General features: G+C 41.9%; 1 protein-coding gene across 2 annotated transcripts; it reads left to right on the top strand.

Moving 5' to 3' along the window:
* The first annotated feature begins 1,512 nt into the window (after positions 1–1,512).
* On the top strand, positions 1,513–7,825 carry creb3l3a (cAMP responsive element binding protein 3-like 3a). 2 transcript variants are annotated; one of them, XM_085347807.1, is made up of 10 exons: positions 1,513–1,798; positions 2,095–2,199; positions 2,313–2,556; positions 3,206–3,336; positions 4,212–4,322; positions 4,420–4,526; positions 5,012–5,080; positions 5,283–5,367; positions 5,714–5,807; positions 6,446–7,825. In XM_085347807.1, exons 1-10 carry the CDS (start codon positions 1,778–1,780, stop codon positions 6,760–6,762), a joined length of 1,284 nt encoding a protein of 427 aa, XP_085203933.1. In that variant the 5' UTR covers positions 1,513–1,777; the 3' UTR covers positions 6,763–7,825. The 2 variants fall into 2 exon arrangements, with proteins under 2 accessions (XP_085203933.1, XP_085203932.1); XM_085347806.1 differs by having other exon boundaries at positions 2,310–2,556.
* Positions 7,826–11,111: the final 3,286 nt, after the last annotated feature.

Below are 11,111 nucleotides of genomic sequence, written 5' to 3'. Positions count from 1 at the left end.
TGGCTGTAGCTCAGCTGCAGAAGGATGTGAAGAGTGAAGAGTTCAGGTGGCAGTGCTAGGAACGTCCAGATGGCACAGCTGGTGCATATTTTGTAATTCTGTCTCTCTTATTTATGCAGTACGGTGCTGTGACCAAAGAGGAGCAGTATGGTGAACAGCAGGCGATGCTGCTAAAGCTACACCGGGCGACGCCCGAAACATTACATTGTACAGTGTGAAGTAATAAAAGAAATACATAACTCAGAACAAGGAGTGTGTGTGCTGGGACACATCTGTGGCCACAGAAAATTTTATTTAGAAGATTTAAAGGTAGAACTTTCTATTACAGCTTGGTAATAAATAGCTAATAGTTGGATAACAAGGGGGAAATAATAGGGTAATAATGTGGTAATTTCAGTAACTGTGGTAGTTTCTGTGTCATAAGCTCGAAACAGAGCTGCAAAATGCAAAACTGTCTGTTTCTATTTAATAGCATATTAATAACCTTGTTTCTTCCCTGTTAAATCCAGAATTGAATTCAAAATCCTGCTCCTCAGGTCTTAAATAATCAGGCCCCATCTTATCTTAATGACCTTGTAGTACCATATCACCCTATTAGAGCACTTTGCTCTCTAACTGCAGGCTTACTTGTTGTTCCTAGTAGAATGGGAGGGAGAGCATTCAGTTTTCAGCTTCCCGTTTGGATTCAGGAGACAGACAATATCTCTGCTTTTAAGATTAGGCTTAAAACTGTCGCCAAAGTGCTTGCTCATAAGGGGTCATATGATTGCTGGGTTTTTTTCTGTATCTATTATTGTAGGATCTATTGTACAATATAAAGTGCCTTGAGACAACTGTTATTGGCACTATATAAATAAAATTGAATTGAAACAAATTGAACTATTACCACTTTATTACCGAGTTGTATTTCCACATTGTTAAACAAAGTTTTTAGGCTTTTATTATCCTAGTATATAAATTTCAGGGTAATATTACTCAACTTTAACCACTGTTGCTACTGTGATATTACTTATATATTACATAGTTATTACTTTGGTAATTGCATAGTAATAACGTAGAGATTACCACATTATTAACCTTGTCACCCTACTATTACCCCTTTTTTACCGAGTTGTAATAGAAAGTGCTACTGATTTAAAGTATATAAATGTTTTGTTCAACTTTCAAATTAAATTTTCCCAGAAATGCCTTAAACCACAAATACAAAGAACATGTTTTTTTTATTCTGTCAGTCAATAAAACTGTAACTTTTCTTGATTAATCACATGATTTGAGACACAACTGTAGGATGCACATCTGTGAAATGATCAGATAAATTAACATAAAGTTCCTCAAAACCAGAGTTTTTGGCTGAATTTGACAAAGAATCGAGCTTTTGTTTGATCATTGTGTTTTGAATATGTGCTAAAGGTCACAACTATCCCTATGTCAACAAACTATCAAAAAAAATAAGAGAAAAGAAAACAGGAGACTTTGCCCTTTCTGATGTTCACATCTAACTGGTGACTTCATTTCTTCTGTCCCGGTCTTCTATCTAGGTAGCTGTGTACTCTTAACTACCAATAAGATTACTAATATATGCTCTAAGAGCCAGTAAGGACAAAGCAATCTAGTCAGCTGGGTGTGTTGAGTTGGAGTTTACACTTTGGACCCCAGAAGAGCTGAGAGATTAAGAGCAGACTCTTCAGAAACGGAGACCTCAGAGTAAAATAGATATTTTGTTTGGGTTGCAGTTGTTTTGACAGCTTCTTTGGTGTGCCACTCAAGCAGGAAAATTATGGAGCATTACCCGGATCAGGTAAACATTTTAGTATTTCCATTATATCATAGTTTACAGATTTAAGACAAAGCTGCAGAGGAAGCCTTCAAGAGCTGGAGAGCAAAGTTCACGCTTGAGAGAAAACTGAAAACCTGTATTTAGTGTATATTCTTAAACCAACGATTTAAAAATGTTAATGTTTTAAAAAAAATCACACTGACTTGTGTGGGTTGGTGAATTGTTGGCAGTGAAACAGATGTTCATAGTATCTGAAATCTTTACTGCTGTGTTGTTTTCTCTTATATGTTGCTATTTAACGCATGACCTCTCTTCAGGGTTGTGATGGCCTTGAGCTGCTTGACTGGCTATTTGATCAAAATAATGGTATTCTCCGTCACGAAGAACCAGAACAACACACTTGGCCAATCCAGGACCCAAATGTGTGTGAGACTGTTATATGACTTCTTTCTCCCACTTCCTTGTCGGTGTTCTCTGTATGTTGTTACCTCACACATAGAGAATAATCGTTCAACTTGATGTTTTCACCCAGCAGATGTTGCAGCCACCCGAACAGCCAAACGATGACTTTCTCAATGCGCTCCTGCGTGGCGGTGATTCTGTGTCAGCCTCTCCGCTCTGGTCACCATCTCCCAGTGACAGTGGGATCAGTGAGGACCCTCCATCAGACCAGATGGACAGTCCTCAGCGCCCTGAAAGCCCACCCGGGGACTCCCATTTCTTTGGTACAAGACCACTAACCAAGGCGGCCCTGGAAGCCAATGTCCCCGCTGACTTCAGTAAGTCGCACATATCCAAAAAGTAAAACATTCACATTGGGACACATTACATTGGGTTCTAATTCCTAATATCTTTTCATGATTATTGATTAAACGAAACATTATGTTCTCTGGTGTGTTTAATCAAACTGTGGAAATTAAGTCCCAAGTTATATCTTCAAATGACAAATTCTTATGATATCCCTAATACTAAGCAATTAGCTTTATTATAGCAGAGATGAAAGGAGAAAATATTCTCATTTGCTTGAAAAATTGCCATCGGTTATCTACATTTTGCACATTTTTAGATAATCAATCTCTGATAATATTAGCATTTCATTCTAATGACATTATACTAAATCCAGCCCTTCTGGGAAAGGAATGATAATGGCACTCAGTGTTTGAAAGTTTTTGTTCCTGAATATGAATCCCAGTTTAAAGAATATAGTAGGATATCATAGATTATTTGTGACTGTATACAGAAACAGTCAAATGCTAAGACACAGACATTATCAATGCAGACAAAAGAAAGTCAACATGCTCAGCGCCTTGCAGAGTTATCAGTATTTACACAATCGGGCTCCAGAATTGCTGGTCAGAATCCAGCGAGACGAGCACGTCTCCTTGGTCTTTATTTGCATGTGCACTATCGTTGCTCCTGTGTGTGCAGGTGGCTGGAAGCTTGGCTTTCCAATGGGCAAGGCGAGGATTACACATCCTTCTGATGTGGATACATCACAGCTTTCCTCTAGCTTCCCCCTAACTGTCAAAGATCTTCTATTGTCGGGCACGTCTGAGCCAGTAAGTATCCTGTTGCTCCCTGATAGAGAAGGAGGGGATGGTTGAGGGTTGGGGGAGAGCGTGTCTAATGCATGTTTGTGGATCTTTCATTGCTTTCTTGACTTAAGAGACCTGTTGTTTACCTTTTGTGTGTGAGTGTGCATGTGTACTTTGGTAAAAACAAACAAACAAACAAACAAGTGGATTACTACAGTCCCTGATCTCATGAATTCAGCAAGGGGTAAGGCCTTTGGAATTGCAAATGAAATTTCTATTTTTACTCTTGTTTGTGGGACGCTTTGCTGAATGTGCAGCAACTGATGGTTGTTTTCTGAGCCGGAGAGAAGGAAGACACAAAAGATTTTTATTAGTATTCTACCGAAGATGATTTTTTCAAACCTTCCCATAACTTTCATTCATTCATACAAAATTTTGGAGATAAAATACCTTCTTAATGTGTGAAGAATTTTATATTATGTGGCATTACTAAATAGCATTTTGTGAAGAGAAAGTTTATTAGGTCAACATATCAGATATTCTCATTTCACACACTCACACAAAAAGAAATTAGATTATCAAGTAAAGATCACCATGACCAGAATAATACGTTAGAGCTTCTGAAACTTAAGTGGATTTCAGTTCACTCCAGGTATTGATCAATCTTCTCAGCCTAGTTTAGTAAGATGAAGGAGAGAGTAGCAGAATGCAACTTGGGTTTTCACACCATAATTACTTTTCAGAAGCCATGAAATGAGACTGATGAAGTTGCCTTGATAGTCTGCACCAATTTAACTGTTTCCTGTGAGGTTCATTGAGCGCACAGTGAAAGAGGTGGCCAGAGAGAAAATTTATTAGTGGTGGTGTTTTAAAAATTAGAATTTGTATTTTCCCACCAGACCCCACAGCCATCCCAAAAGTCCATTCAAGAGCTGGTTCTCAATGAAGATGAGAAGAAGCTTTTAGCAAAGGAGGGAGTCACTCTGCCCACCCAGCTACCTCTCACAAAGGTAAACGGCTATCAATACCCAAACAATGAGAACAGTTTCCAGCACCTAGAATTTATCATACAGAGGCTCAAAACAGTAATGTTCCTTCCTTTGTCAGTATGAAGAAAGGATTCTGAAGAAAATACGCCGAAAAATTCGCAACAAGCAGTCGGCCCAGGAGAGCAGAAAGAAGAAAAAGGAGTACATCGATGGGCTGGAAAGCAGGTAATATTCAAATTTAGAGTGGGTTGGAATGTTTTAGCATTTTAACTGCAATTCTTACCGATAATAACAGTCTTAGAAACTGATAATCATTTTTCAAAGCATAAATAAGTTTTGATTATTTTGCCATTGTACCCTCCGGGCAGCCCTGTACTCTTGTTACAGGTTAATGTATTTCAGAGAAAGAAACTTAATGGAAAAAAATCCACACTTTTGGGTTTTTAATGTCAGCTTCTGAGCAGAAAACCGTTTAAGAGTGTGCACTGCAAAATATTTTGGAGTAACGCATTATAGAGCCAATTTGTAAATCGGAGCATTCAACATTCCCCGTACTCCTTCAGATCAATTCATGAATAACAGACGGAGCCTTAAACCGATTTTTGATAGCAAGCTTTCACTGGAGATGAAAACCTAAAAGAGAGAAAAAATTATATTCTTTCAACTTGTTTTTTTTTTCTCCTTTCTTCCCCTCGTGTATCCCCCTTTAGGATGGTTGCTTGCAGTACACACAACCAAGAGCTACAGAGAAAAGTGTCCCAGCTGGAGAAATGTAACATGTGAGTGATCGGAGACAAAAAATCGATCTCTGTTTTTAATTAATCATTCTGTGATCTCAGGTTAATGTTTGTTATGACATTTCATCTTAGCAAAATAACTACCTTTGGCATTTTTCCCTGCTTTCCTGTTCCCCTCAAACCTTTTTTAATCCTCTTATCACGTCTTCTCTTTGTATTTTCTTTTCCCCATTCCGCCCTACAGGTCACTAATGGAACAGCTGCGCAGGCTGCAGGCCCTGGTCATGAATACAACTAATAAGCCAGCCCAGACTGGGACATGTGTACTGGTACAGACATCCTCTGTGATAAGATAAATTGTCACTGACACACGTGGCTCTTCATGAAAGAATTCAGTTTCCTAATGCCCAAACACCAAAAATTACTGCTGCTGGATGAGCCATTAAGAAAAGCCAATTTAGACTGGTGCACACTGGGTAATACAGCAAGGGAGAGATACAGTGGCTTAAAGAGAAGCTACTGCATCTAATCACGACACTGGAATAAAGCTCAACACTAGAGGCACTTTTAAAGTGTAACTTTTAATCTATAAATATAACTAAATGCCTTCAAAAAAAAAGATGTAGCAACCCCCCTCGTACTTTATCTAACACTCCTTTTTTATCATATTCTCAGGTGCTCGTGCTGTCCTTCTCCCTAATACTGTTCCCAAGCCTCAAGCCCTTATCTGACTCCAAAGTCAGCCAAGGAGACTTCACTCCAGTCAGAAGTGAGTAACCTTCAGCACCAAACAGCTTTGTGTGGCTGCCTGCCAACTAATCCAGCAGCTATATGTCACAGCTGCGGAGTTTGCTAGAACTACATTCTCACACGCTGCTGGAACGGTTCTCACCTGCTGAGCTCCACAGTCGCCTCTACTGTTCTGAGGATTTGCCATCTACTTAAAGTTAGTCGGAAGGCAGAGAGGACCAAGGCCATTTATTGTCACTGCAGTTATTAAGCTCTGCTCTGTGAAGCGGCGCTTGATCTGATTGCTTACCATTAATTATTAGTTTAGTATTGAATGTCAGTTTAATGTTGAATGTGTTTGCTGATACCGACTATGATGTATTTCTTTCAGTTTAATAGGAGACGAGATTAGTGTTTGCAAAGCAGTGAGGTATAATTTCTTAACCTGAGTGGTTTGACAGAACTGAAAAAAAGCAATCATCTTGTGCCTTCCCCGACTGCTCGGGGCTCTGTTACAGGAGTCTTTAACGTGTTTAGGTTTGAATTTTGAATCGTCACAAACTTATGAGAGCACGCAGATGTGAAAATGTACACTTGCCTGCCTCAGTGCATGTCTAGAACAACACAATAAGACCTGACTATAATACTTGTTTTACTCTACGTCTTATTCTCCTACAGTCCAGTCACGGTCCCTGCAGAACCTTCAGGCTTCCCGTGTACTCCATGTCACTGAATCCCCAATCTTCAGCGAGGATGAATCAGAGCCTCTTCACCGGCATTACCCAGAAGACCCGGGATTGGAAGATTTGACCGCACTGATGGAGAAGATGGCAGTAGACCAAGAACAATCCACTTTGGAGTCCATGTCTCTCAACAACAGCCAGGAAGACAAAATTGGTCATTTCCATGTAGATCCAATTACTGGTCACATCGCTACGGTGACCTTGAATCCCCATCGCTCTGCCAGGTTACAGCCACACGCTGATGGTATGTAAGAAAGAAGGGAAGCAAAATTTTCAAATTATCCTACTCCTAATGGTAGAGCAGGGGATTATCAGGGGCTGTTGTTTACACAAATGGAAATTGGGTTTTAATCATTCCCATTTTGTCTTTAATACTTATGTAGCCTGTATGCTTTTTTTTTCTACTTGTGATACTGTTTTATATCAGTGTTTGGATTTGAATCCCTACTGAAATTTCTTTTTCTGTGTATGCCTTGACTTTGATGAAATGCCAGTGTAAATTGCTGTTTGAGAATGTCAAAAAATGTGGTGAATAGAGCCGTGATTGCGTGTATAGTTTTGATCATAATGAACGATTTTTGAAATGTTAAAGGATTTTCAAAGCATGTTTTCTCCGAAGAGTTGATTGCAGTAGTTTGGATTTATTCACGGATTAAACATCGTAAAGAAAAGAAAAGTATTAAAATAACACAACAAAATCAGTGGTTTGAATATACTGTGTACTCATTTTTCTGTATTTCCAAGCTTTAATTATTAAAAAGTGAAAACATGTGGTACAACATCTCTGTTGACACTTCTGGTTGAAAAAAGAGCGCTGTGGGGTGGATGTCAGTAGTGACATGGTTCACACAGAGGGAGACGGAAAACTGGGACAAAGGTGAGGCAGATGACCTGTTATCTCATTAGTCAGACTTGACATGTTGACTTATTTACTTGTTGAAGCCAGGTTCCAGTTGGTGTCTGTGGCACTCGCCCACCTTCTGTTTTGTCATTGTCAACCTAACAAAAATTGAAAGGTGTTCTTAAGCTTGCTGCCATTTCACCTAGCATTTAGGTCTGACCTGTTCAAGATGACATTTTCTGAGGTCGGCTAGACTTTATTTGAAGGAGCGGCCGGAGATTGAATTCTGGTATTAAATGATCCTCTCCATCCAACACTCTGGTTACCATCTGAATGGATTCGTAAAAGAAAAAAATGTGATTTCCATTAATACACACACACACACACACGGACATTTGATAACAGAAATCCCTCTTTTGAGATTAATTTACAACATTCATGAGATTACTTGAAGCTCTTGAGAGAATGTCATCACCTGACTAAATCTTCAGTCAGCTGACAACTATCTGGAATTACTCCAGCTTGTTCACCTGACACTGAACATATTACATGAAAGATGAAGGCATAGCTTTCTGTGTGCGTGTCTGCAGACTGGATTCAGCATGAGGGGAATGGCAACTTTGTGGCAATCCATCAAAACGGTTTTGAAATCCATTCTAAACTAAGCTTAAACTAAAATTTGTCAACTGGTTGTGACAACCTGAATGTTTTTTTGTTTTGTTTTTTTTACCAAAGATTGTGTGAAATTGCACACTTTTAATCACATATTTGAATGATTATAGGACCTTTCCTGTTGCTATGGCAGCTGTCTTTTTCAGCCTGACTTTAAGTGTGGCTTTTCAGAGCAGCAATAAACACTTTGCCTTCAAACATGGTCAGATGGCACAGTATCTGGCCTAGCTGTGCTCCTTGTATATGCTAGCTTTCAGCCACTTACTGCTTTTCATTTTTACAGGCAGCAATAAATCAGAGAACAGACTCCTGATCCAACTCTCCACCAACATTTGATTGTGATGTGTATTGTTTTCTCATAATTCTCATAGTTTTCTCATTATTTTTCTCATAATTTCTCATAATTCTTATGAATTTGTGGGTGTGGTTATACCTATCTATCTATCTATCTATCTATCTATCTATCTATCGTGCTGGGTGATAAAATATATATATATATATATAAAAACAAAAAAAAACACCCAGCACGCCCCTGCGGGCGGTTTATCCTTCAAGCTCGGGTCCTCTACCAGAGGCCTGGGAGCTTGAGGGTCCTGCGCAGTATCTTGAGCTCTTCTCTGAGCCCTTGGTATTTCTCCAGCTTCTCGTGTTCCTTCTTCCTGATATTGCTGTCATTCGGAACCGCTACATCGATCACTACGGCCATCTTCTTCTGTTTGTTTACCACCACTATGTCCGGTTGGTTAGCCACCACCATTTTGTCCGTCTGTATCTGGAAGTCCCACAGGATCTTAGCTCGGTCATTCTCCACCACCCTTGGGGGCATCTCCCATTTTGACCTCGGGACTTCCAGGTTATACTCGGCACAGATGTTCCTGTACACTATGCCGGCCACTTGGTTATGGCGTTCCATGTATGCCTTGCCTGCTAGCATCTTGCACCCTGCTGTTATGTGCTGGATTGTCTCTGGGGCATCTTTACACAGCCTGCACCTGGGGTCTTGCCTGGTGTGATAGACCCCAGCCTCTATGGATCTTGTGCTCAGAGCTTGTTCTTGTGCTGCCATGATTAGTGCCTCTGTGCTGTCTTTCAGTCCAGCTTTGTCCAGCCACTGGTAGGATTTCTGGATATCAGCCACCTCCTCTATCTGCCGGTGGTACATACCGTGCAGGGCCCTGTCCTTCCATGATGGTTCCTCGTCTCCCTCCTCTTTCTTGGGTTTCTGCTGCCTGAGGTATTCACTGAGCACTCGGTCAGTTGGGGCCATCTTCCTAATGTATTCTTGGATGTTCGTTGTCTCATCCTGGACTGTGGTGCTTACACTCACCAGTCCCCGGCCCCCTTCCTTCCGCTTAGCGTACAGCCTCAGGGTGCTGGATTTGGGGTGAAACCCTCCATGCATGGTAAGGAGCTTTCTTGTCTTTATGTCAGTGGCTTCTATCTCCTCCTTTGGCCAGCCTATTACCCCAGCAGGGTACCTGATCACGGGCAGGGCGTACGTGTTGATGGCCCGGATCTTGTTCTTACCATTCAGCTGACTCCTCAGGACTTGCCTGACCCTCTGCAGGTACTTGGTGGTTGCAGCTTTTCTAGCGGCCTCTTCATGGTTCCCATTCGCCTGTGGGATCCCCAAGTACTTGTAACTGTCCTCTATGTCTGCAATGTTGCCTTCTGGTAGTTCAATCCCCTCAGTTCTGACTACCTTCCCTCTCTTTGTTACCATCCGACTACACTTCTCCAGTCCGAACGACATTCCAATGTCATTGCTGTATAGCCTGGTAGTGTGGATCAGTGAATCGATGTCTCGTTCACTCTTGGCATACAGCTTGATGTCATCCATGTACAGGAGGTGGCTGACAACTGCTCCGTTCTGTAGTCGGTATCCGTAGCCAGTCTTGTTAATGATCTCACTGAGGGGGTTCAGGCCTATGCAGAACAGCAGTGGGGACAGAGCATCTCCTTGGTAGATCCCGCACTTGATGGTGACTTGTGCTATGGGCTTGGAGTTGGCCTCTAGTGTTGTACGCCACATCCCCATTGAGTTCCTGATGAAGGCTCTTAGGGTCCCATTGATCTTGTACAATTCTAGGCATTCCAGTATCCAGCTGTGGGGCATTGAGTCATAGGCCTTCTTGTAATCAATCCAGGCAGTGCACAGGTTGGTCAGTCTGGTCTTGCAGTCTCGGCTGACTGTTCTGTCTACCAGTAGCTGGTGTTTTGCGCCTCTGGTATTCTTGCCAATTCCTTTCTGTGTCCCGCTCATGTATTGATCCATGTGCCTGTTCATCTTAGCCGATATGATGCCTCACAGGAGCTTCCATGTAGTACTGAGGCAGGTTATTGGTCGGTAGTTGGAGGGGACCGGTCCCTTCTTGGGGTCCTTGGGGATCAGGACCGTCCGACCTTCGGTTAGCCATTCTGGGTGTCTCTCGTTAACTAGCAGCTGGTTCATTTGTGCTGCCAGACGCTCGTGGAGTGCAGTCAGCTTCTTTAGCCAGTAGGCGTGAACCATGTCGGGCCCTGGTGCTGTCCAACTCTTCATACTGGAGACCCTTTCTTAGATATCTGCCACTGTGATGGTTACTGGACCCTGTTCAGGGAGGTCACTGTGGTCTGCCCTCAGATCCACTAGCCACTGAGCATTGCCGTTATTGGTTGCGTCCTTCTCCCATATGCTCTTCCAGTATTGCTCCGTCTCCATCCTTGGTGGTGCTGTTCTCTTATTGTTCCCTTGCCACTGAGAGTACACCTTTGCTGGTTCTGTGGAGAACAGCTGGTTTATTCTCCTGCCTTCTATCTCTCTGGTGTACCTCCTCAAGCGGCTGGCCAAGGCTGTGAGTCTTTGCTTGGCAGTTTCCAAGGCCTCAGGTATGGACAGCTTGCTTTATTTCTTATGCACCTTCTTTGTCGCACCTTTCTGCAACTCCGTTAGTTGGCTAACCTCCCTCCGTGCTACTTTGATCTTGCCCTCTAGCCTCCTTCTCCATGGAGGGTACTGCCCCTTGTGGCTGTTCAACTTGTAGCCAAGCATCTCACTGATCACTGCTGCCGTATTGTAGATCAGCTTGTTAGTGTCGGTAATCGTGGT

The sequence above is a fragment of the Diplotaxodon limnothrissa genome, linkage group LG23 (assembly GCF_057381915.1).
Source record: "Diplotaxodon limnothrissa isolate DT_005_m linkage group LG23, D_limnothrissa_male_GT1.1, whole genome shotgun sequence".
NCBI classification, from domain to species: domain Eukaryota; kingdom Metazoa; phylum Chordata; class Actinopteri; order Cichliformes; family Cichlidae; genus Diplotaxodon; species Diplotaxodon limnothrissa.
The sequence above is the reverse complement of the archived record's forward strand: the minus strand, read 5'-3'. Positions and strand labels throughout refer to the sequence as shown.

What these genes read in the sequence shown, in the direction of transcription:
- creb3l3a (XM_085347806.1), top strand. Translation starts at nt 1,778, where the DNA reads ATGGAGCATTACCCGGATCAG. An exon ending in TGGAGCATTACCCGGATCAG is followed by an intron (nt 1,799 to 2,094) that starts GTAAACATTTTA and finishes ACCTCTCTTCAG; the next exon opens with GGTTGTGATGGCCTTGAGCT. An exon ending in CAATGTCCCCGCTGACTTCA is followed by an intron (nt 2,557 to 3,205) that starts GTAAGTCGCACA and finishes CTGTGTGTGCAG; the next exon opens with GTGGCTGGAAGCTTGGCTTT.